Source organism: Zootoca vivipara, chromosome 8 (genome assembly GCF_965207765.1).
Source record: "Zootoca vivipara chromosome 8, rZooViv2.hap1.1, whole genome shotgun sequence".
NCBI classification, from domain to species: domain Eukaryota; kingdom Metazoa; phylum Chordata; class Lepidosauria; order Squamata; family Lacertidae; genus Zootoca; species Zootoca vivipara.
The window spans coordinates 51,380,880-51,407,160 of record NC_142591.1 but is presented as its reverse complement, the minus strand read 5'-3'; the positions used below and the strand labels follow the sequence as shown (position 1 = coordinate 51,407,160).

Sequence of the window (26,281 nt, the reverse complement as noted above, 5' to 3'; positions counted from 1 at the left end):
CAAGGGACCCATGATATAAATAAAGACCGACCGCCCCCATCCCCCTCCAAAAAAATGACATTATAAATCTATGACATTATAAATAAAATGTTTAGTGGTAGTAGTAAATTAAGATCTATTGCAGTTATTCTGTTCCATGTAGAACAAATGAGAACTGTTTTTTTCCAGATGTGTAGAAAAATCTGTACACCCCCCTCCAAAACAACTAAGGTCCAGGAGAGATCATTTATCTCACATATATCTCTTCAGATTGATCAGTGAAACCAAAAGAGAGCAGTATCTCCAACAATCAGTGAAATCATGTCTGACCTTACACTTTGAACTTCTTCAAGGTCTCATTTCAACACACACTGTTCTCAGATTAAAGATCTAAACTTAGAATGCTGAAGTACTCAAAAAAAAATTTTCTAAATTGTTCTTTGTTGTTGTTGTTGTACACATTGGAGGTTGTTGGGTTTTTTTATACATGTATGGTAGTATTCATAGTTTCTGTGAGAAACCTTCTGTGAGAAAGAATTTTTCCAGAATTCCCTACATACTGTGATACAAAGAGAAAGAAGAAATAACCAAGGAAAGGAACAAAACTTGTTGAAGTACTCTCTGTATTAAAGCGAAAAGTTATGTGCAGCTTGTATCAAAACCCATCTATACTGTTAGTTCTAGAAAGCTCACTTATAGATATTTTTTGAAGGGAGGGGGTTGGCAATGCTTTTCTTTTTCTGTAATTTTATTACACCAAGTTGCTGTGAAGATGGAAAAAGATTGTGGTTTATCTCAGCCTATTGAAAACTGGGACATCATATACTTCCAAAAAAAAAAGATTTGATCCTCTAGTGAAGCTTTCCAGTATGAATCTTTGTTATCAGTTAAAATCATATTCAGAAACATTTAATTGTCCTGAAGATAAGAAGATGCGAAGGATTAACAATTCCATGGTTTATAACCTATTATTATAACTGCAGAAATAGCTAATCAAAAGCATTTTCTGTATAAACTGGCCTCTAGCACCCTCCAATGGATTATGGCAGTATAATAATTTGTTGAAGCGAAGCATAAATAATTTGTCAAAATTGTGTGTGTGTGTGTGTGTGTGTGTGTGTGTGTGTGTGTGTGTGTGTGTGTTTAAGCATCCTGTTACTAACGAGGCCTTCACCAACCTGGTGCCATGCAGCTGTTTTGGACTACAATTCCCATCAGCCCCAGCAATGCTGGAGGGGACCAGGCTGTACTAAGGGATTCTGAATCAGAAATGACTTCTATCTAAATCCTAAACTTTAGAAAAGAATCATTCCTAATATTGGATAGAAAATGAAATGCAGAATTCATATTTCAATATCTATGTAGCCCTGTACCGCAAGACAGCTCCATGTAATCTACATACTCTTCCACACAAACTAATGCAGGTAAAGGTAAAGGGACCCCTGACCATTAGGTCCAGTCATGACCGACTCTGGGGTTGCACGCTCATCTCGCATTATTGGCCGAGGGAGACGGCGTATAGCTTCCAGGTCATGTGGCCAGCATGACAAAGCCGCTTCTGGCAAACCAGAGCAGCACATGGAAACGCCGTTTACCTTCCCGCTGTAGCGGTTCCTATTTATCTACTTGCATTTTGACGTGCTTTCGAACTGCTAGGTTGGCAGGAGCTGGGACCAAGCAATGGGAGATACATCCCAAATTCCGCCCTTGCAAGGGCTTTTCTGAGAATGACTGAACTGATAATCTTTTGATGGGAATCATCCCCCAGTCCCCTGCTGTGATCCAAACAGAAATCATCTCCACACTGCTATTAGCCTTAGCAAAAAGCTCCCATGGCTTTTCTGCTATGGGAGCTTCTCTGCCTGTGGCTAAAAATGATGGCTTTTGTTGACATGGTGGCCAGGGGAACAAAATGCAAACCTTCCCATGCACTACAGTTTTGACAAAAATTGCCCTGTATCTTTTGTTATTACTTTCTAAGACACTGACATAGTTGCTAATGAAGCATTATTTGCAACATCTATGTTGACCCTCACTTAAGTACAGGCCACACACACACCATTTACGGGGGCGTTCAATACACAACCGCATACATGTGGATCAAACCGAACCTGGTGGTGGCCCCAAAATATCACAGAACCGTCATAAAAGGGGCAGGGTGTGGTAGGGAAGGAACAGGGTGTTTGCAGGATTTTCCAATGGTGTTTCAAATATACACAATTTCATTGATGTGGTACCTCGGGATATAATCCCCACATACCGGTAAATGGGAGATTGCCTGGATAGGAAGCCATGTTCAAATGAATATCCAATAGCAACACTTTTCATGTGTAATTTGAAATGCTTTTTAAAAATTGTTCTCTGAGACCTCCAGATATAGGGTAGTATATAAATCAAATCAAATCAAATCAATCATTCAATATATAGGAGAAAGTGAGTTCCAATCTAACATCAGGGGTCTGGTTTCCTTTTGCTATTTGTGTAGAGCAGGCATCCCCAAACTTCAGCCCTCCAGATGTTTTGGACTACAATTCCCATCTTCCCCGACCACTGGTCCTGTTAGCTAGGGATCATGGGAGTTGTAGGCCAAAACATCTGGAGGGCCACAGTTTGGGGATGCCTGGTGTAGAGCTTTTTAATGCAGCTCAATAATCTTTCAATAACATTTCACAAGATCTTTGATTGTAACAAAACCTCAAATCAGTTTGTCATAAATATATCACATTTTTTTCAAACAGTCAATCTGCTTTTTTTTCCTTAAAAAAAAATTCCATGTCACATAAGCATATCCATTTATCTATCATTGCCACTGACATCTCTCTCTTATGGTAGGTGATCTCTGGATTGTGTCCACAACTCAAGATCCAAAGGGATGGTCAGGGGCAAAAATTTTTTATTATTTTACAGAAAGACTCATTCTTGCTGGTATAATCTTAATATTTACAACCAGGTGAAGGTTTCATTTCTGGAATAATAAATTTTCAGAGTAGTTTTTACAGTTATATCAAAAATTACTGATTTGATTATACTATTTGAAAATACATAATTATGAAATTATTGTGAGGTTTCATAAGTTAACTGTTTATATTTGGACAACTTTTCTGCTGTACTTTATTGGAAGGAGAAAAATAATCATTTCCTTAATAACAATTTAAACTATTTATCTAAAACAATAACATTATAGCATATGTATCCATGTTTGTTAACTGATGTGGTTAATCTTTTTTTAAAAAAAAACCTTAGACTGAGTTTTAGCACACATGAAAAACTTAAAACAAATCCTTATTCCCTGATGAATAGCCTTTGGAGTATAATGTAACTTAAATAGAAAACTATCTTTAGAAAGATTTTTCCTCCAAAAGCATTTTATTTTAAAAATCCAATTTAAATTAAACAAAATCCGATTTTCAAATAATTTTTTAAAAAGATATTTGATTTTTATCCACCCTGCTTGGAGAACAGACAGACTTCAGGACAAGAGAGCTCCAAGCTGTTGCAGGACTCTGTGCAAACGGACTTAGAACTTGCATGTGGACTTTGTTCAACAAGGACTTTGAAGTACAGACAGCCCCTGTGGGACCAAAGAGAGAAAAGCCTTGTATATCATGTGTAAATACAGAGTGTGTGTTTTGTGTGTGCCAAGTAAAACAACTCTGCTTAAAAACAATGGTTTCATGTTGGTGATCTTAACTACTTTGCTGATGCTTCTGTTGCGCACAGGAGAGAGAGAGCAAGATTTTAAGGGAAAAGATAAAACACACACCCCAACAGGGAATATATATCATCATGGGCACATGAAACCAGTTGCATTGGCTCCTGGCTATTTCCTTTTCAAATTATGCCCCATTTTTTTTTCTAGCACTGCAGCTGTCACTGCCATTGTGACACAGCAGCATCAGCCAATGCATTCTTTGTGAATCCTCACCGTGTCCTTGCCTCATGGGTTGGCTGGCCCCGTTCCACATGCATCTCAGTGGCCACTGCCAGAACAGGATGCCTGAACTAGATGAGCAACCCAGCAGGCTCTTTTTGTTCCCATCTGCCCTTCACTTCCCTCTACAGCAGCACATGCAGAAACAGCCTTTGGCCTCAGATGCTCAATCTGCCAGAGCCATTGGCTACCATCACCTGGTTTAACCAAGCCAGTCAAAGCTGTTCCTGGGGTGCGGTCACTGTTGCATGCTGACAGCTTCTAGGAGCTACAGGTGAGAGCTGAGTGCAGGGTGGGGACCAAAGGTGGACAACCTACCCGCAGAAGGAGCATGATGTGTCACCCACCAGAGGTACTACCCCTCCCCTAACAGCCCATGCACCCTGGATTCACTTACTTAGCTCCGAATGTAACTGCAAAACCTCGAATACCACCCCACCAATTTAGCTCTATGAGCCTGGGTTCATTGCATGCTGGCAAAGCCTCACTCCTGTCAGCAATTGTGCTGCAGCATTACAGCGTTCCAGACTAGCTGCAGCATCCAGACCATGTGCAAGGGAAGCCCCACATAGAGCGTGCTGTTGCAACCCAGCCGACCCTCTGTTCCTATCCAGTATTAGCATGTGTAGAGTCTGAGGTTTCTTCTTCACAGGCTAAGTGACAAAATACGGGAGAAGTTTTGTAGCCAATGTGTAGGGAGGAGGAACAGTAGTCGCGCCGGCTCTCCTGGCTCCCTCGGAGGCAGCTGAGATTCGCCCGCACCCGACTAAGGAGGGCGGAGGCGGAGGCTTCATCGGCCCACACAGTCCAGGAAATCGCTGCCTCTTTAACAACCGCGGCCCTTGCCGGAGGGGAGGAGACGGGAGCAGCAGCGGGGGAGTGGGTGGGACCTTCCCGGGGCGCGTGCGCTGGCCAAGTACTGTACTTTATAGCTCGGGACTGCGGCTTGTTGGGTGGCTAGGTCGTCTGCGCAGCCGGAGGAGCGTCGCCTGCGGTAAGGCGGGAGGCTTCAGGCAGGCGCGGCTCGGGCGGCTGCCTGCCTGGCTGGGAGGGAGGGAGGGAGAACCGGCAGAGCTTGGCCCCGAGACGCATTTGGTGGCAAGCGGCAGGGAGGAGCGCCGCCTCGGGGTCCTTTCTAGTTGACTTCAGTCCGGGACCGCAAAGGGGTGGCTGGGGAAATGCGACGCTCGGACGAGGGTCCCCCTGCTGGGCTTCAGTGCGCGCTGTAGGCCGGGGACTTGGACGGCGGTCCGGCAGCTCTTGGAAGCGCCGGCTCTCTTGACGTCACCGCTTCCTCGTCCCAGAAGCGCTCCTGCGCTCGGCCGAAATGGTGGCAAAACGGGTCTTGGCGTCGCTGCGGTTCCAGAAAGGGTGGCAGCGGGGGAACTCCTCCGTAGGATGCAAACCGACTTGCATGGCAGCTAGTCGCGAGCACCTCCGTGGGGCTGAATTCTAGAGCAAACGTCAAAGTCGACGTTTCCTAACGTCGCTATCATCTTTCTTCTTCTTTGGGGATCACTCGTAGCCGAGTAAGATTGTCTTCCATAAACACGGTTCCACAGTGGGGACATTGGTTTCTGGGTGGGAGTTGATCACGGTGTGGATTTCCCAAGCGTGCCTTCCTCTTAGCACGTTTCTTCCTTGCGTCCGGACTTCGAGTGTCTTCAAAGCCACACCTTTGGTAAAGGCTGTTCTCCAATTGGAGCGCTCACAGGCAAGTGTTTCTGGTGTTTATACTAATTTTTTAAAACTTGCCTTAAGACAGTCTTAAAACCTCTTTTGTTGACCACCAGCATTATGCTTTCCATTTTTAAGTTTGGAATAGAGTAGTTGCTTTGGAAGACGATCATCAGGCATCCGCACATAACCAGTCCAAGGAAGTTGATGTTGAAGAATCATTGCTTCAACACTGGTGATCTTTGCTTCTTCCAGTACACTGGTATTAATTCGCCTGTCTTCCCAAGTGATATGTAAAAATTTTCGGAGACACAGTTGCTGGAATCTTTCGAAGAGTTGGAGATGGTGTTTATAAGTGGTCCACATTACACAAGCATAATGCTAAGATGATTCTAGCAAGGGATTGTTCAACCCTTGGGAAATTGTTTTTTACGAGGTACAGTTTATCTATTCCTGGCTCAGCCCAAAGAGGCAAAAGGTTATTTGTGCAAAGGTAGGCTTTTCTTGGCTGGGATATGGTTAAAGTGCAATACTTTGTCGGTTCCTTTGACTTCAGTTGTGTAGCAATTTCTTATTTTAATGTGGAGGGGGGGAAATTACATATGCAGATACAGTAGTGGTAATGTGTATGTCCTGAAAGGGAAGCAGGCTGTGGGTAGCTGGAAGCTGTATCATGCAGTGTTTGTTTCTCAGCTTTTGGCATATTGTAGACAGCAACAATGACCAAAAGAGTCTACTAAGACCTCACACCCAAAAAACTATGTGTACGATTGCACTTGCTCAAGTTTCTTGAGTTCATCAAAAGTACATAATTTTGACTGGATTGAACCAAGTCAGTCCCTCCAGAAAGCATGAGTAGGAAACCAAATAACACCCATGATTTATACACGGTGGTAGATTGCAAAGATTCAAATGGTTTTATTTAAAACACACCCGCGCCTTTGTCTACTCTGTCTCTAAAAGTAGCAGAACTTGAAAAGCCGTTTTTCAGTCTGAGGAAAAGTGAGAATGTTCTGATAATAATTGAGACAGCAGGCAGTATATCAGTAAACATTTAGGCAGCTTGGAAGCACTTTTAATTTATGGGTAGTAGATGTATTCAGGGCTACATTTTAATTTGTGGGTAGTAGATGTATTCAGGGCTACATGAGCACACATTGAATTGAGGCCAAGATGCATGACCCTTTGGTTGGGCATATCTCGCAAGCTGTCAGCTGTCTGCTGTGACAGCAGTCACGAAATTAAAAGACGCCTGCTTCTTGGGAGAAAAGCAATGACAAACCTAGACAGCATCTTAAAAAGCAGAGACATCACCTTGCCTACAAAGGTCCGTATAGTTAAAGCTATGGTTTTCCCAGTAGTGATGTATGGAAGTGAGAGCTGGACCATAAAGAAGGCTGATCACCGAAGAATTGATGCTTTTGAATTGGGGTGCTGAAGGAGACTCTTGAGAGTCCCATGGACTGCAAGAAGATCAAACCTATCCATTCTTAAGGAAATCAGCCCTGAGTGCTCCCTGGAAGGACAGATCGTGAAGCTGAGGCTCCAATACTTTGGCCACCTCATGAGGAGAAGACTCCCTGGAAAAGACCCTGATGTTGGGAAAGAAGGGGACGACTAGGAGAAGGGGACGACAGAGGACAAGATGGTTGGACAGTGTTCTCGAAGCTACGAACATGAGTTTGACCAAACTGCGGGAGGCAGTGGAAGACAGGAGTGCCTGGCGTGCTATGGTCCATGGGGTCACGAAGAGTCGGACACGACTAAACGACTAAACAACAACAACATCTCGCAAGCTAATCTAAATATAATTAAGTGAAAGAATGAAAGAACATACAGTGGACCCTCTGAATACGGATTTAATTCCATCTGGGGGTCCATGCGCACCCCGAAAAATCCATAACCAGAGACACTGCTTCTGCGAACACATGTGGCGTGCAGAGTACTTCTGCGCATGCATGAGCAGCGAAACCTGGAAAAATACTTCCAGGTTTGCCGCTTTCGCAACCCGAAGATTACGTATCCAGAGAGGTACGTAACCCGAGGGTCCACTGTAATGAAAGAAGACTGGATCAAAAACTAGAGCTGCTGAGGTGCTAATCTGTTCATAGTCAGTTATCAAAAGATATATTAATGAACATTATTCTGTTGTCCTTCCGGAGATGCTTTGTGGTGGGAAGTTTCACTTGGATCCATGGGTGTAGCCAGGATTTTTGTTGGGAAGGGCAGGACTTGTGTTTGGGGGGGTGCAGAACTTAAGTGATTGGTAAGTTAGTTAAGTATTTCTATTGTTTTACTTGGTCTAGGGGGGGCAGCTGCCCCCCCTTGGCTACACCCATGCTTGAATCCTTTTTGGGTTCTTTGATCTGTGTTGCTCAAATCCTTATGTGGGCCCCACCCTGCAGTCATAAGGGCTAGAAATTAGCTGTGTTAAAAACTGAAGGCACAGGCTCTCTGCCACTTAGGAGTTTATTAGATCTTGTGTTTGTGCAGTTTGCAATGCAGTTCTTATTAAGAACAGTTGTAGTTCAACATGGCTTGTATGCCACCCTAAGCATCACTCCATCAACTCTTCCTTTAAATGATGGCTGTCCTTCCCTCAGATCACAACTCTCTGTGTTCCTGGAACCTAGGGCTACCACATCTCTTTTCCCAAGCTTTTAAAAACTGCATGACAGTCAGGAAAACAGCAGCTTCGGCTTTTCTCTACTTTTCTGTGCTGGGGAAAGTATTGGTTGCTGACATTGCTACCTCTTCAAGCAATATTTGCTGTTCATCACACTCACTTCTGTCCTGCCTTCTGCTGTTCCTGCGAACAAAAACTTCTGCTCCTGTGGTTCTGTGTGAGTCCACCCCACCCCATTGCACAGTGTGCTGATTTCCTCAGTTTCCTCTCTTTTCCTTAGGTCCCTCTTTACTTTATGCACTCTTTTCCTACATTTGTATTCCAGGAGAACAGCTGGCTGCCTTCTTTCTTGGTCCACATTGTATTTCAGATTCCTTGCCTCCCAGAACTACTACTTATCTTGCCCTCACAGCTCCTTCAGCCTCAAGAGCCAGGCCAATGTTTTCATTTTATCTAAATGATTGCTACCTTTATTCAAAACACATTGACTGTGGGGACGTAAAATGCTGCCTGCTTCATTTGCTTAGAACGTATGTGAGCGTTCGAAGGCATATACCAGCTTATCCAACAGGGGATCAGTTGGAGTCCAGCAACATCTGGAGTGTCAAGGGATTCCCAACTCCCATTAGCTCCAGCCAGCATGCCTAATGATCAGGGATGATGAATGTTGTAGTCCAACAACATCTAGGAGTTCACAAGTCCCCCATCCATTCAATAGGAACCCAAAATATAGATGCCAAAATCATATGAATTGTGCAATGTTTATCCTGCCTAGTGTATTTTGATAGATGATGCTATCGTGTTGTATTCCTGATAATCATGAATGTTTCAATTTACTTCTTTTCCAGCTTTCCTAGACAGCACACACTCAAAAACATGACATTTATTCACGGTAGTTGAATCTAACTCATCTTTTTAATTATTGAACAGGTAGTTTGATATATATATATATATTGTCCAAGATGAACTTCTTCCTGGAAACACTCAGAGCCATTGGACTGACAGTATATTTTACACTGGAGTCTTTCGTCTTATTATTCATCCCTGTGCGGAAGAAGAATGTGACTGGTGAAATAGTGCTTATCACGGGAGCTGGAAGCGGAATCGGAAGGCTGATGGCTCTGAAATTTGCTCGCCTTGGAGCTACGTTGGTACTCTGGGATATCAATGTAGAAGGCAACAAAGAGACAGCCAGACTGGCAAGGAAAAATGGAGCTGTGAGAGTGCACAACTACAGTTGTGACTGTAGCAAAAGGCAGGAGGTCTATCAAGTAGCAGATCAGGTAACTATGTTTTGCAAATGGACTTTTATATTGCATAACATTTTATCTACTCATTTTCACATATGCTCTTGCAGCATGTTCATGTGTTGCAAGATACAACCATGAACACAGCTTCACTGTGCTTAGCTGCATTTGTATGAAGCCACCATATCAACCTGATACCCTTTGGTTTATTCTTACTTAAGGTTATGGAAGGCAAACCAGAACAAACATAGCTTCATTCAGAATTATATTTGGCTGTTGTTGGTTTTTTTAAGACATAATGCGACCAATGCTTTGATCTCTTGGGTGTAATAATCACCCGTTTGGTATAGGAGTTGCCCATATATATATAGATATATATATAGATATATATATATGACACCTTCTCTCACCACAGGCAACTCAAGGCTTCTATTACATTTGTTGTGGATATTCTACATCCATAGGGTGAATTATTGTTTTTCCAGTTCCATGACTGCTTCATGTTTAGAACTATTAACCACACTGATTAGCATCATTCCATTGGGAGGTCATTGCCCCATCTGGGGATTACATAGAAACACATAAACAGGCATTTACAGGTGGAGAGAGAGAGAGAGAGCTTTTCAATGAATGTGTGGGAGAGATTGGATTGTTGCTTTTTCAAGAATGCTAATAGGATTGTTTTTTATTTCACACACCCTGATGAATAATCAAATGTACAACTGAGAAAGTTGCTCACATCAATTTCTGTGATTTGCATATGTTTGCACAGGGCCAAGTCTGGTATCCTGGTGTCTAATCTGAGAGCATCTTTTTAATCTCCAGTAGAAGTATGTTGCTTCACAAGCTACCTGAACCTCTCAGTGGAGGCATCAAGGACTGACAATTTTACAGTGCAGTTCTATATACATAGGCACAAACTATATGGGGCCCTGTTCCATTCACCAATATTTAAAAGGGAGATAAAAATTGTGTTGCCTGTTTAGAGTTGAACCTTGTACATGGCCTAGACAAAGAGATTGAAAGACCTACATTGGCTCCCAGTACGTTTCCGAACACAATTCAAAGTGTTGGTGCTGACCTTTAAAGCCCTAAACAGCCTCGGTCCAGTATACCTGAAGGAGCATCTCCACCCCCATCGTTCTGCCCGGACACTGAGGTCCAGCGCCGAGGGTTGGTGGTTCCCTCACTGCGAGAAGCAAAGCTACAGGGAACCAGGCAGAGGGCCTTCTCGGTATTGGCACCCGCCCTGTGGAACACCCTCCCATTAGAGGTCAGAGAGATAAACAACTACCTGACATTTAGAAAATACCTAAAGGCAGCCCTGTTTAGGGAAGTTTTTAATTTGTGGTATTTGATGTATTTTAATGTTTGTTGGAAGCCGCCCAGAGTGGCAGGGGAAGCCCAGCCAGATGGGTGGGGTATAAATAATAAATTATTATTATTATTATTATTATTAATTATTATTATTAATTATTATTATGCCCAGGAAGGCAGTCTAGACATTGTGCAATAAATAAAAGTGTGGGACCTTCTCCATGCAAAGCCCATGTCCTCCCTAAGTGATGTCTCTTGAAGCTGCAGTCATGAAAATTGTCATCTTTGCTTTGCTTATGTTAACTCTGAAAGAATCCTTTTAGATGTAGAATCCATTGTCACTCTGAAAGTCTATCCAAGTGGTTTGAGGGTACAATTTAAAGTGGAGAAATGATAGCTGCGAATATATTTTCAATGGACCCTTCTTTCCTCTCTCAATCTCCTGCTTTCTCTTTCTTGGGATCTATGAAGTCAGAGGATGACCTACTAGAGAAAAGAGGAAGGGGGTGTGGCTTCAACATCCACCTCTAGTTCAAACCACTGCCCAATACCAGTTCTTGCAGTGACCCAAAATCTAGCTTCATTTTGCAAAATATTTACCTGAAAAATGGTAAGACAGTTTTATACCATAACATAAAGGAGCTATAGTGCTTCTAATTCTGAAGGGGTAGGAGTTTTTAATTGTAAGAAGCATTTGTTTCTGGTTTGTTTTTTTAAAACAATATGTTAAAAGAACTGGCATGTAAAAATGGTTTAGAAAAACCAGCCCGAGAACACTGAGGCTTTGTTACAAAAACTGTTAAACCAAGAGAACAACATCTTGACAATATGAAGAATCATGCAAATCCCTTTATATGCAGAGTCATTTACAGACATTGGTTCTCTCTTTTTAACTATTAAAATTTGTCATAGTTTGAAACATACTCTGATAAGATGTTGTTGTCCTAGGTGAAAAAAGAAGTCGGTGATGTTAGCATCCTGATTAACAATGCTGGCATTGTGACGGGAAAGAAATTCTTGGACTCTCCAGATGCAATGATACAGAAGTCTATGGAAGTGAACACAATGGCACACTTCTGGGTAATAGCATTTGTGAATTAAAATTTGTGATTTAACTATGAAAGTATATTTGAACTTGGATTGGGCTTTGATTCGTAAAATGTAGGCTTTCAGTTGTGTTAACAGATGCTCCATCCAGGTTTATAATAATGTAAGCTGAGCGCTGTCCTATGTAATACAGGCCTGCTGGATCAGGCCAAGGACCCCTTTAGTCCAGCATCCTTTTCTCAGTGGCCAACCAAATGCCTGCAAGCTTGACATGAGCAGTAGTCCATCTAGTTTAACAAATCACCTGAGCTAGAAGACATTTTATTTGTAAATTAAATCTGTGAGTTCAGAGGGAGAAAAGCACCATGATTAAATCCCATCTCCTTACAAAGATTTGGAGAGTAGCTGCATCGATGGGATGTCAGTGCACATCTGACAGCCTAACTTCTGTCCCAAGTAACTGGTAGTAAATATGATTAAAGTTAGTAATGTTTAAACGCATCTTACATGAGGGTAAACATGGCCTTGACAAAGGGAAGTGCTGCCTCATTTAAATAAATAAATAAAAGTATGGGTGATTTAGACTTCCAAAAAAACCAAATGACTAAGTCCCTTGACCAAGGCTCTGGAGTAAACTGAGTCACAGTTTCAATAGAAAACCCAGTTATGTCAGTTAAATATTCTATTGTTTTTGTCTAGCACTTGTCATGCTTTGCTGGTCACTGACCAATCATTTTGGGTTGAAAACGTGAGTTTAAAGAACAGGTAGCTGAGAATAGGAATAAATGGACAGCTTCTTTTTCTCACTGGAAGGAGCTAAGCTCTAATATATAGAGCAGACCAGTACTATTTAGCTTATTGGTTAATGGAGTAGGGAATGAGCAGTAAGGTGGTCAGGCTTACACATGAACAGTTGTTCACGACAATGAAGAACTAGGTGGAAGGGAAATAAAACATGATTGGATGTCAGTATAAACTGCAGTTGCCCACAGAAGCACTTGAGAAGGATGCCATAGCAACAGCCCCTCTTTGCTCTGGCAAGCATCCACCTCTTCCTCAGACAAGTGGATGAACTGATAAGGCTTGCTTGCGTAGGCTTTTACTTATTGGCACAGAGTTTAAAGGTCTGGAGATGCAGGAAGCCAAGCACACTTGGGAGTGTGCAAATCTTTACCAAGCAGGGATTCAGGATCAAAGTGCACATTTATTTAAAAAAGCTTGATGCTGCCCTGTGTAATTTGAAAGAACGTTGAAGGAAAAGTAGCCAAGTGGCAGCCTCAGGTGGACAAGTAGAAGTTCCTTAGAAGAGCAACCAGGACTGCCTTTTGCTTGCTCTCGCCCTCTGGGTGGTCCCAGTGGGCTTATCACTATACTGCCCCAAGAAGGGGAAAGGGGACGGGTGGAGCCTTTCAGAGAAAGAGGCCAAGAGAGTGACCAGAGGCAGTGGCGATCATTCACTTGCCTATTCTTTGCAGCTGAGAGAGAAGCAAGGAGTATCCTCCCCCATCTTCCCACATGACCCCTTACTAGGCGGTGCTGCTGTGCTCAGGTGAGCAAGTGAGAGGAGGGTGTGCCTAATCTTTCCAGCGCTGACTCCCTATGCCTTGACACTGAAAGAGGACGGATTAGAGAGCAGGTGAAGGCAGCTGCTTGTTCTTTTTCTCTGGGCTGCGCCATGGCTCCCTTCTTTCTTGCATGGCTGCCTCCCTGGAAGTGGCAGAGCTCAGTGGAGAAGGGGACATGCCTCCTTCTCCAACTCTTCTGGGAAAAGGAAACAGTGATTTTCTATTTACTCTTTCATAGTGTGCCTTTTCCCTCAAAAGTTTAAAACCAAAAGGAGAGCCGGGTGTTCAGGCTTGTGCAGGCAACATTTGATTTTGTTTTTTTGATCTGTGAGTCACAGGTCAGACTTAACTGAGCCTTTTTAATCCTTGGATTTCAAACCATTGCCTGTGAAATGCGAGCTAAAACAAATGTAAGACTTGAATCAGAGCCAGGTTGTATTACATCTCTCTTTCTCCTTGATAGGATTTCTAGCACTGTGTAAAACCTCTTGTAGAATGAACAAGCATTTTGAAACTGACTGTAAGATCATCTAGCTTGCCATCAGACATGTAACAGTTAGATTATTGGCAGGAGAGCATGCACATGCTCAGGGTGCACTGCAGCCTGATTGTTTATGCAGAAGTAAAGGTAAAGGGACCCCTGACCATTAGGTCCAGTCATGACCGACTCTGGGGATGTGGCGCTCATCTCGTGTTATTGGCCAAGGGAGCCGGCGTACAGCTTCCAGGTCATGTGGCCAGCATGACAAATCCGCTTCTGGCGAACCAGAGCAGCACAAGGAAACTCTGTTTACCTTCCCGCTTGCACTTTGACATGCTTTCGAAATGCTACGTTGGCAGGAGCTGGGACCGAGCAATGGGAGCTCACCCCATCGCAGGGATTCAAACCGCCGACCTCTGATCGGCAAGCCCTAGGGCGGCTCTGTGGTTTAACCCACAGCGCCACCCACGACCCTTTTATGCAGAAGTAGGCCACACTAAATTCAATGGAACTTTGTCCCATGAAAGTGTGTGCACAGTATTGCAGTCCTAGTTTGTATAATTAGTTGGACGTTTGGAAGTGTTATAATTTGAATGCAGCATTCCCCACCCTCAACCCATCCTTTTAAACATTTATTTTAAAATAATGAATAAAGGTATAACCAATGGGGCTGTTCTTGGAATCTTAAATGAAGGGTCTTGAATGCTGAAGAACTGTGTTCATAGTGAAACCTACATAATAAATGGCTTTTTGAAAATCAGTGATCTGGTCTGAAAGATAACCTTCATCTGAAGTAAACTCAAGCCTATGAAAATACACAGGGGCAGGGAATGTTTGGTTTTAGGATGCCAAAGGAATCCTGGTTCTTGAAAGCCTTGTCACTAATTTTTCATTTTTGCAATAAACCTTCTTGGACAGGAAATAGACATCTTATTGGACTAACCCCCTTCTTTTTCTCCATATCTTGGGGTGGTGGTTCTCACCCCGCCATCAGCAGTTTATCCTTGCAAACCCCTGTGAGGTAAGTTAGGCAGAGAGACAATGCCTGGCCTGAGGTCTCCCAGTAAGCATCATGGCTGTGCGGGGAATTGAACCCTGGTCTCCCAGAACTTAGCCCACAGCTACGACACTACTCTGGCTCTCTAATCAGCATAGTTGCCACAAAACTGGTTGTCTAACCGTAGATGAAGTGTACCATTCTGCATTAGCTGAAGCTTCCGATTCTCTTGAGGTCAGCCCCAATTAGCAGCCAGGCCTAAAGGGTACAGTAGTGCATATCATTGAGGCCTGGGAGCACCTGTAGACCTCCAACCTGATCAGACAGGGTGACTGTTTACATTCCCTGCACCGTGGGGCATTTGCTTTTCAGGACTGAGGGCTATATTCAGCATAACACTAAAGATATTGTTCCATTTCTGCTTGCTCAGCAGTATACTGCCTTCTCTCTGCATGCTGTTCTGAGGGTTCTCCCAGCCCTCTGGAGCAGATATGGGAAGGGATGTGGGGTACACACAGGGAGATGAGAAGACCTAGGTTGCCAGCAGAAATCCTTGCACTGGCTCCCTCTAGCACAACAATTTAGAGAATGTTGTTTTGGTCTTGTGTTTTTACTGTAACTTTTAACACCAGTTTTCAAACCATGTACCCCATGCCTAGAATGTCTGCCCATTTTCACACTTTGCTTCTGTCTTAACTACAGAAGAAATCAGAAGTTGAAATTTGTTCTGGGGGTATGATGTTATTGATTTTTTATTGGAAACCGGAAGAAGTTCTGATTTCGGTGGTGCAAACAAGTGCTTAAAAGGCCCAGTAGGATTGGTGAGCAATGGAAAATGGATGTAAGATGCATGTAGAGGAGTGATGCACTTCAACATGATGTTGTCTGAGACTCGTCTGAAAAATGTTTTGTGTTTGCAAATAATAGTAGAAATAAAAAAGGAGAGTTCTGTATAAAATCTGTATTTATGTATCCACTTGCTATAATTAGAAATGGGGCTAATGGTAAGTTTTTCAGCAGAATAGTCTGTAAAAAAAAAAAACCAGGCAACTAGTGCTACTAGCAAGTTTTTTTGTTTTGATTAAATGGTAAGTCTGTAGTTTAGATGTGAAACTTCTGAAGAAGAAAAATTTCTTGCAGGTGTGCAATCCATAGACTAAACTAGGTGGTATTTCTGAGCATGAAATAACAAATAAACTTTAGCTTCTTAGATTGGGAAAAAAGAGAAATAGTTAATCTAATACAGTGGTACCTTGGTTTGCGACCGCAATCTGTTCTGCGGAGGTGGTCGCTCTCCGAAGGCATGCTTCTGCACGTGCGCGAAGCGCCAATAGAACACTTCTGCGCATGCATGCACTGCGCAGATCATGTCTGCGCATCCAATGCCTCGGAACCCGGATGTAAACACTTCCAGGTCCGCAGTGGTTGCTCGCCGAAGAGGTCCCTCACTGAGGTAGGCGTAAAGTGAGGTTTGACTGTAAAGGTAATGAAACTGAACAGTAGCAAAGACTGTCACTGCCAAAAACTAATGAACTACTAAAACTCCACATTTTAAAGATTGGATTACAAAATGTATGGCTTGTTGTTCAAATGTCAACAGGGTTGGCCATAAGGAAGGTAAGCTTCCAATTCTATGGTAGTCTTCTGCTGAGCATTAGAAGATGAGTTACAGTGTTGAAATAAGATAGTGAGCCTGCCAAAGTTAAGTAAGGGATAAGTCCCAGGTGTGCACAGCCAAAACCACATAATCAGCCATCTCTGGAGGTGTGAGGACTTTGGGAGCATCCTAGAGCCTTCACGCCTCATTCTCTGTACACTGGTGCCTCACTTACCAGGCTTTGGGGATGAGGTGTGACACTGCCAGAGGCTTTGTGCTGCCTTCTGAAAGCCCAGTAAGCAAGGAAAATCCACCGGGTGGGGGGAACAAATAAATGGATAGTGGGGAACAGTGGGTTTCCCACGCGCTCCTTTAAAAAAAAAAATCCCTACCCTTGCGAAGCTGTGCTTGTATGAAAGTAGCATAAGTTTGCTGTACTTACTTGTGCTTGGTTTTTGTAATGTATTACTGTGAATTGTAAACCACTACTATGATGATGAAGAGAGTAGACGCATCTTGCCTTTTCCCACATAAATGCTATTTCTATAAACATCGACCCTGTACAGCCTAGAGGAATAGCCTCCCCTCTGGCGTGCAATTATCTGTCGATAATTTTCAATAAGATGGCTGGTAAAAACTCACTGCATGGATGATTTATTGCTTTTGCTACCTGTTTTGTTTGTGATTTGTTGTCAATTTTATCACCCTGGGACTCCTGAGTGAAAAGCTGATTGTAGAAGCCTCAGGTAAATAACAAGTTGTACTAACTGATGCTAAAGTAGCAACAGCAGAAGTCCTGTGCCTAAGATCACCCAGGAAGGTCCTGGCTGGGGTGAAATGGTTAGAGGGAGCTTGCTCACTATGCTAGCACATGCATCCTTGCATATTTATTTGTTATCGTATGATTGGTTATCTTTGTTGGTTTGTTCTCTAGACTGTCAAAGCATTTCTTCCAGCCATGGTAGCTTCTAATCATGGACATGTCGTAACTATTGCAAGTGCAGCTGGCTTAGTTGGCGTCACTGGACTGGCAGGTTAGTACACATCAGATGTACTGATGAACAAACTAAAGGCACAAACCACAGATCCTTTCATCTATTTTAGACACGTGGTCCAACAGGTGAATAAACAGGGGCTTCTCTGATGTAGAAATACAGCTCAAACAGCTATATGGAAGCAACTGGGGAGAGCCAAGAATGAGCTGCTTTTATAGATGGCCCCAGTAATGATAGATTAGATTGTAGGTACAGAGAAGTTGGTGGCAGAAGCAGTTTCATTAAATATTGCTATTGAGGCTAGCATGCCAGGTTATAGGTGCAGATAGACCTCTGAACACTGAGTTTTCAGATTTATTGTCATATGTTAGCGTTAAGCTATGATGGGTAGCTTTGGCAGGTATAGAAGTTAACTGGGAGGGGGGAACCAACAAAGTAAATACTTTACCAAAAAAGTACAACGCAGAGTGTAACACAGAGGATGGGGAACGTGTTGCTCTCCTGATGTTAGCTCCCATCTGCCCACCCAGCATAGCCAATGGTCAAGAACAGGCATCCCCAAACTTCAGCCCTCCAGATGTTTTGGACTTCAATTCCCATCATCCCTGACCACTGGTCCTGTTAGCTAGGGATCATGGGAGTTGTAGGCCAAAACATCTGGAGGGCCGCAGTTTGGGGGTGCCTGGTCAAGAATGATGGGAAGCTGCAGTCCAGCAACATCAGATGGGCCACAGTTTCCCCTAACCCCGGTGTAAATGCATGCATCGACAACGCTGCAGTGAATAACTGAGGAATGTGCTTGCAGTCTGAAGAGAGCTAGAAGCTTTTGAATGATGATTGTGGAGAAATGTTAGAACATTGCCAGCACCTGTGTTGTCACTTGTGCATTGGGCCATAGATGTTTGTGCAGAAAAGGATCTTGTATAGAGAAAATGGTGTACATGCAAGTGAAGAGCCAATCAACAGCACAGGCGGCTTTCAATGCATTCATAATTTTCAAATTCACTCCCAGTAATCTCTGTGTTAGTCCTAGTTCTGTAGAAAGTAATTGTAGTGGAGACAGACCAAGGAGCCCTGGATTCATATCCTTACTTCGCCATGAAGCTGATAATGTGTCACTGAGTTAGTCAATCTCTGTTGCTGTATCCATCCTCATAGAGTTGTTCTGAGTTCATTCAACATTCTAATCAGTTAAAAAAAAAATACCACCTATAATTGCATGAGACTGTTGAAACTATTAAACCAGGATTGCCAGCTCTTTTGCATGTAGGCCATGTCACCAAGGGTCCCATCTTTAATACTCTGCTTTATCCAGATGTTGTCCTGCTGCAATGTTTCTAGATCTTTCCTCTCATTCCACAGATTACTGTGCAAGTAAATTTGCAGCAGTTGGCTTCGCTGAGTCTCTAGGTTTAGAGATAGTGGCATTGAGAAAGACTGGTATTAAATCCACCATTGTCTGTCCATTTTTCATAAACACGGGAATGTTTGATGGCTGTCAAACCAAGTGAGTTAACTGTTTATATATTTGTTGACATATATATATATATATATATATATTTATATAATGTTAAAATTATTGTAAAACAAAAATGCTGAAATAGTGAAAGTTGATTGAAACAACCTAAGGCCTTGGAGAGCCAAGGGCCCCCCCCCCCGAATAATCTGCCCTATTATAAGGCTGCTTCCTAGGTTCCTGTATGCTCAAATCTGCATGATATACATAAATTAAGCAGCAAGTTCCCCATAATAGCATATATGTGCTGAGAGAAGCGGTACCTATTGTGTCACTCTGTATATGACGGATAACTGTTGAGGATGGCATTTTATTTATTTATTAAGTTTCTATCCAACCCTACCTTCCAGGGTAGCTCACACAGCAAAACAATAAAATAATATAAACAATATGCAATATAAAAGTATACTACAGTCGTACCTTGGAAGTCAAACGGAATCCGTTCCAGAAGTCCGTTCGACTTCCAAAACGTTCAGAAACCAAAGTGCGGCTTCTGATTGGCTGCAGGAAGCTCCTGCAGCCAATCGGAAGCGACGGTAGCCCCGTCAGACGTTCGGCTTCCAAAAATAGTTCGCATACCAGAACAGTCACTTCCGGGTTTGCGGCACTAGGGAGCCAAAACCTTCAAGAACTAAGCTGTTCAAAAACCAAGGTATGACTGTATTTAAAACCATTTAAACTATTTAAACAAGAGGGATAGCTCTATTGATAGAGCATGAGACTCTTAGTCTCAGGATCCTGAGTTTGAGGCCCACGTTGGGCAAAAAAATTCCTGCATTGCAGGGGGTTGAACTAGATGACACTTGCAGTCCCTTCCAACTTTAGACTCCTATGATTCTATATCTAAATAATTGCTGCCTAGAAGATCCTCCTGTCTCCGGAGGTGGGCCAATCTAACTGTTCCCCTCTCCTCTACAGTGAGGATCAATCACAGGCAATCCAAACTTCACCACAGAATGATCTCTTCATGACGGCAGCGTGATGATCTCTCCCCCTCCCCCCCCCACCCTCACACAATCACTAGTTTTTTCCCCAGTATCCTCTGTAGCAAATACCAGATCTAGGGTATGACCTGCAGTATGTGTCAGCTGTCAAACTGTTGACCTGATGGTCATAGCAGCCATGAAGTCCTGAGTGGACCCTGGCAAAGGGTACTCGGCATGGATATTGATGAGACCCAGGACTCATGTCCTGGGATTCTTTAACACCATACTGTCTCCACCAGCTCACTCCTGAAGCTGGTTGAGCAGTGAGGTGGATGGAGCACCCACAAGATCCCTTTCCTATCTCTATAGCCCAACATCATGTACAAACCCAGATCCCAGATAGACTGGCCTCCTGGTCAAGTTGTGGGTTTTTTGTGGGCTGACCTGATGTTTCATAACAACCCCATCAGATAGGAGGACAGATCAACTTGGCTACTGAGGAGTGATTAAGAAGGAGCTATATACATCAAGGGTCTCCCACTCTCTTTTATGAGGATATGGTTTTTCTCCACCTGTATACAGTCTCAACCCTCACTCCAAATGATAGAGGTCTTCAGATGACAGGTCTTCTCAAATACTTGCACTGAAAAAAAATGCCCTTTAAAAGTAATGAGGGGAAATCATATTGAAGAAAGAATAAATGACCCCCCCCCCGGGTTTGGAATGGTGCTGTACTAGGCAGCAGTCTTCATATCTGAAACTCATTGGCACAGGTGATAGCCGTGGGGAACTCCTGACCATTGAGAAGTTCTCTTACCTACTTTATCTCTTCAGGTGGCCACGGCTCCTGCCTATTCTAGATGCAGATTATGCAGCTGAAAGAATTGTCTCTGGTATTCTGCGAAATCAGGTGTATGTCTACATGCCGCGTAGCGTAGCCATTTTGGTTGCACTGAAAAGGTAAGAATATCATTTTCCTTTTGCATCCATTTTCCATACATTTCTTTCTTGCTCTGAAGCCCAGCAGTAGGCAAGAGAACTGTTAGGGCATAAAAATATTTAAAATATTAAAGGATTGAAAAGGGTCTTCCCATAAGGTAACCTAAGCATTGTGTTTAGAGGCAAAGCAGCCAGCAGGCAATCAAAATGAGTGCCGGGATCTCCCAAGTCTTTCAGAGTTTTTTTGTTTTCCATTTCTCTATTATTCCAAATCTCCAATCTCTGGTCACACGTGGGGCAAGAAGTTCTATTGTCTTGTTAATGGCCCACAATGACTTTCTTAACGGCCCTAGTTTGGCCAGGCTACCCAGGAATTCCTTCGCACTTTATATTCTCCCCTCGTATTACAAATAACCCAAAATCCTAACGCTTATTAATTTCAGTGTTTGGGGGGGAACCCGCCCTCCCCCAGTTTTGTAACAATATGGTGCAGCTGCTTGGGATAGCAAGGTGACTTGGGACAGATATGGGTGGAAATGACTTACTTTCACAAGATTTTGATTTCAGAACAGGAGTTTTGAACAAGTGTCAGCAGTAGCATCTTAAGGTCATCAGGCGCCCTGGTGCAGATCCCTCGGGCACACACCCCCACTCTTTAAAAAAAAAGGAAATCTCTGCTGCAGAGCGGAACAGGGTCCTAGTGCCCCTGCTCCGCTCGTTTACCTCTCTCCTCCAAGCGGCGCGGCTGGTGGGCGTCCAGGAGGAGGGAAAGGGAGGCCACCACGCAGCTCCCCCACTTGCTGGGGCGCCCCTCAGCGCCCTGGCGCCCTGCAGCACTAGGGCCAATGGGCAAGCCGCCCCTGAGTGTCAGTAGAAATATGAAAGAAAGGCAGGTGTTAAGGCAAAAACTCATCTGGCAATTTATACTCTAAAAATCTTGGTGTGACAAACTACCTTCCCATGCCTTGTCCACAGGCCCCAAAGAAGGCAGAAGGGGTGACTTCAGGGCCAAGCTACAGTATATAAAAATGATTAGGACTCCAAACACTTTACTCAGTAGTTGTGGAAGACATCAGTTTGCTTGTTCAAAGTTGCAGAGGCAGTTAACACAACCTGCATTCCCCATGCTTTGGTATCAGTCTAAATCAGGGGTCAGCAAACTTTTTCAGCAAGGGGGCGGTCCACTGTCCCAGACCTTGGGGGTGGCAGACTATATTTGGGGGGGGGGGGCGAATTCCTATGCCAAATAATCGAGAGATGCATTTTAAATAAAAGGACACATTCTATGAAACCAGAAAATATGCTGGTACTGACATCAAGACATAAATGTAAGGAATAGAAAGGTATTGTTGTTATTATTGCATTATTTTTACATATGTCTCAAGGCCTGCTTTCCTGTAGGATTCCTGTCTCTTCAAAATCACACAACTTTTAGAAATGAGCAGGAGAAGCTGCCTTTATTTCTTTCTATATATTTGTTTAGAAGTGTTTCTAAACTACTCAGTATTTTAAAATGCCTGAGTGGTATACAAAAATACCAACATAAAAATGATAAAATAGACTCCTAGAAACAGAGCTATGACATAAAAACAGGCTTTCATTAATAAACAAATACATAAGCAGAGGAAATTATCTGTTGAATAAATACCCTGGTACAATTACTTTGCCTCATTATAATTACCTCACTCTGCAGACAGAATAAATATGCTTCTGTCCTTAATTTTTGACAGTTATGCTTCTCATAATAGTTCTCATAATAGCTGCTTTATATACCTGGAGGAGAGAAATAGATGTCTGTATTATTACTTTTCCCACAAGGTGTAACAGGACCATTAGATGTATGGGCAGGAGCTAGATCAAGGGAGTTGTGTGGAGGTGAAGAGCTAAATGCATGGCATTTGAGTAAAATATACTATTTCAAGAGCTCTAATCTTCTATGCCATGTGTGTTTTGGTCCTAAGGTGCAAAAAGAGATGATGATAAATAAGGGCTGTATAAAAATAAACAGCAGGGGGAGAAGTTGGGAAGTTCTTATAGTTTGTGGAGGGTGTGGTTGCGGAAGAGAAAAACCACTTCCGCATTGCCACAGAGGTGGTGTTGTGGGCTGGCCCCGACCGAACTCTCGCGATGGGGGTTGAGAGCTCAGCCCCCTCGCGAGGTGGGAGTTCCCGCCTCTGTCAGACCCAGCTGACCAATAGGGTCGGCCGGGAGGCGGGGCTTCGCCTCTTTTAAACAGGCCGGAGGCGGGAACGCGGCCTCTGTTTCCCTGGCTCCCAGCCCGCTCGGATCACCTGCCCACCCACCCTTTAGGCTAGGCAGGTTAGGCCGACGCTGCTATGGACTTCGGTTGGTCACCTTGGTTGGCCGGGGGGCCTGGTAGGACTTTTCCCACTTGGGCTAGCCAAGCTGGGTTTTTCGCGTACCTCATAGCAATTCGTCACAACTTGGTTTGGCGGTTAGGCATTGGAAATTTGCATAAAACAAGAAGGGGGGCAGATAACATCATCATCTGCCCAGAAATTGGAGAAGTAATTCCGTTAAAGGGGTTCCAGGGGCGGTAGCTTTGTCCTGAGCCTGCGGAGGTCAGGGCATTATAGCACCCCCCCAACGGTGGCCACAGGAGGTGTTCCGGTAGATGTACATCACTGGGCTCCTTTCTGGTGGTTAATTTCTCCCAGACTGCAACACACGGGTTTCAGTCGGATATAGCCGGTTAGGTTCCAATGCCTAAGCCAATACCGCTCAACATCCGTAACCAATAAAGTTGTGGCCTTTTCACCCACTTAAAACCTATTCACTGTGTCTTGTGTCATATTTCACAGGGAGGGAGGGACATTGCCACACAATGTGTGACAGGTACAGCTTCCTTTCTTTTTCCTGCTTCTGGACGCCCGGGACAGCCGTAGCCAAGAAAGCCTTTGGCTCACTCTGGTTGGTGATTTCTCTGCACCTTAATCTGGGACGATCTTATTTAGCCCCAGTAACATGTGTCTTGGTTACATCAGAATTGGATTAACATGACAGTGATGCCTTTGAAGCGTCTCCAGCATGTGTTGAGAATGCAGCAGCCAGGGTTTTCACAGAGCATATTGTTGCCCTTCTTGAACACCTGCACTGATTACTGCTAAGTTTCCAGGGGGCATTAAGATGTGCTGGTTATTAAGCCCTACATGGCAGGGGTCCAGGATACTTAAGAGACTGCCATGCCACCCTGCCTGTGCTCTGTTGGGAAAGTTCTTCAGGCCCTGCATAGACTGGTGCACACATGAAAGGCTGAGGGCATGTCTTAGTTGTGGAGCTCTTCCACAGGAAGGCCCTCTGGTCTCTCAGCTTATTTTGGCTCATCTGGTTCAGACGGTTTTGTCTTGTTATTATTAACCTGTCTAGGTTATGTATTGATGCTTGCCTTTTTAATCACCTGCCTTTTGATTCTCCAGTTCTGTGGCATGTCTGTGTGTTTTTAGTTTGCTTTAATAAACTTATTGTTGGACACCTTGAGCATTATGTGCTAGTGGAAAGGTGGGAAAGGAAATAAAACAATGGTGCCAAAGCAGAAGAGAATCTCAAAGTCTGACATCATGCCTGTGTTCTTTCTTTCTTTTCCCCCAGTTTAATACCTACAAAGGTTGGTCTTGTTCTCGGAGACTATATAGGGTATTTCCATTTTATGGAGACGTTCACAGGTCGTGGAAAAAAGATTGAAGACAATAAATCTCAGTAAACAGCAACAAAAATTCCAATTTTGACTTACCTCCTGAAAGTCAGACATGTGGAACTCCTATAATGCCAATACTTGATGTGTGTGCCTGAAACATCAAAGACAGCATGACTTGTTAGTAAGAAATAAAATTATTTTTGAACTAAATTTCACTGATGGTGGAATATGAATGATTTTTAATTACAACTGTTTTTAGAACTGCTGCTATGTCCTTGCTGTATGTAGCTTGTGAATTAATATTTTATTGCAATAAAAATCACTTAAATCTTGGAACAGATTTGTATATATTAAGGCTTTATGAGCTTTACTTTTTCATGTACAAATTAAACAGCAGCAATAATTATAAAAACTGTTTTTCTTAATAAATGATTTATCTAACTCCTGAAGTCATGGTTACATGCACACGAAAGCTCATACCAAAATAAAAACTTAGTTGGTCTTTAAGGTGCTACTGAAGGAATTTTTTTATTTCCTGAAGTCATATTTATCCTGTGTATTTTTGTGTTTCTGGCCTAACACTTTTAATATGGGTGAAATGGGGAGAACAGTAATTTTGGTAACAGAAGAGTGTAATATTGATGTACCATTTGTGTATCTAATTTTGTCTTCCAGCTTTGTGAGGTTCAGTTGGCAGGAGCCACCTAGTGAGCTTCATGATGAAGAAGAACTTTATCTTGAGTCTTCTATGAACCAACTCTCCTCTCTGCCCCATTACATACAGGCAGAGACCATTTTGCACACATCCAATTGACATTTGACCACCAATGTGTGGGTCCTTTTGGACCTCAGAGAGGGCAGGAGGGGGGTGGGGCAAGCTTATGCATACTCCACCAACACATGTGGGAACTAGGAACCAAACACCTGTGCAAAATGGTCGCTATCTGTACTTTCTAATATTAAGAGTTGGTGGTATATTTTTACTTTACATTGTTTATGTACAAGTAACAGCCACAAGTATGTTTCTTTTTAATTAATTTATTTTCTTACATTTAACAATGCAAATGTTTCAGAGATACAAAAATAACAATGGCTTGCCTGTTTGACATCATCTGTTCCACAGCTTAAGAAAGAAAATGATGCAAAATTGTTATTGCAGGGAGTTCAAAACAATGCTATGAATAATAAGATCACAATTCTATGGAAGCACAACAGAATGATCAATAGTAAGTCCTGGAATATAATATTATCCAGATAAAATTATACTTTGCCGAAATGTTAAAGCCATAATTTTGTCTTTTGACATAAGCTGTGAATGACCACCATGTAGCTGCATAGAACGAGTGAGTTTTTAGGAGATTGTGATAAATAAGACCTCCTTAAACAGGGTGTCAAGGGGGAAAGAGTTTATCCTCCATCCTGGGCAATGGTTAATAGTGTGGCAACAAGCAAATAAATTATATGTGGTTTACAAATAAGATCAGCATTCTGATTGGTGAGGACGGACAGCAACGTTGAGGATATGAATAGACTAGGATACTTACTATATCCTTGATTTTTTGTAAAACTTGGTCAGCTAAAAATATTTTAATACTGAATTGATTACTTCGAAGTAGCAACAGCAGAAATCTACAGTAAGTTAAAAATATATTCCAAATATCCTTTTTCAGTATAATCATCTGTGGGAAAAGCAAAGTGAAACAGAATGCAGTTACTGTACAAAGCATCCTGCCACTCCTCGCAACCCAAATGGAAAGTGGTGCAATGGGGGGGACAGAAGATGGGA

The 26,281-nt window shown here is 43.0% G+C and overlaps 1 protein-coding gene across 4 annotated transcripts; it reads left to right on the top strand.

Annotated features, from left to right (window-relative positions):
- The first annotated feature begins 3,951 nt into the window (after positions 1-3,951).
- On the top strand, positions 3,952-24,944 carry SDR16C5 (short chain dehydrogenase/reductase family 16C member 5). 4 transcript variants are annotated; one of them, XM_088675558.1, is made up of 7 exons: positions 3,952-4,184; positions 9,144-9,496; positions 11,726-11,857; positions 17,399-17,498; positions 18,822-18,966; positions 20,736-20,861; positions 24,450-24,944. In XM_088675558.1, exons 2-7 carry the CDS (start codon positions 9,176-9,178, stop codon positions 24,559-24,561), a joined length of 936 nt encoding a protein of 311 aa, XP_088531684.1. In that variant the 5' UTR covers positions 3,952-4,184; positions 9,144-9,175; the 3' UTR covers positions 24,562-24,944. The 4 variants fall into 4 exon arrangements, with proteins under 4 accessions (XP_088531684.1, XP_034981311.1, XP_088531683.1 ...); XM_035125420.3 differs by lacking the exon at positions 3,952-4,184 and adding an exon at positions 4,645-4,904; XM_088675557.1 differs by lacking the exon at positions 3,952-4,184 and adding an exon at positions 4,858-4,904 and having other exon boundaries at positions 9,148-9,496.
- Positions 24,945-26,281: the final 1,337 nt, after the last annotated feature.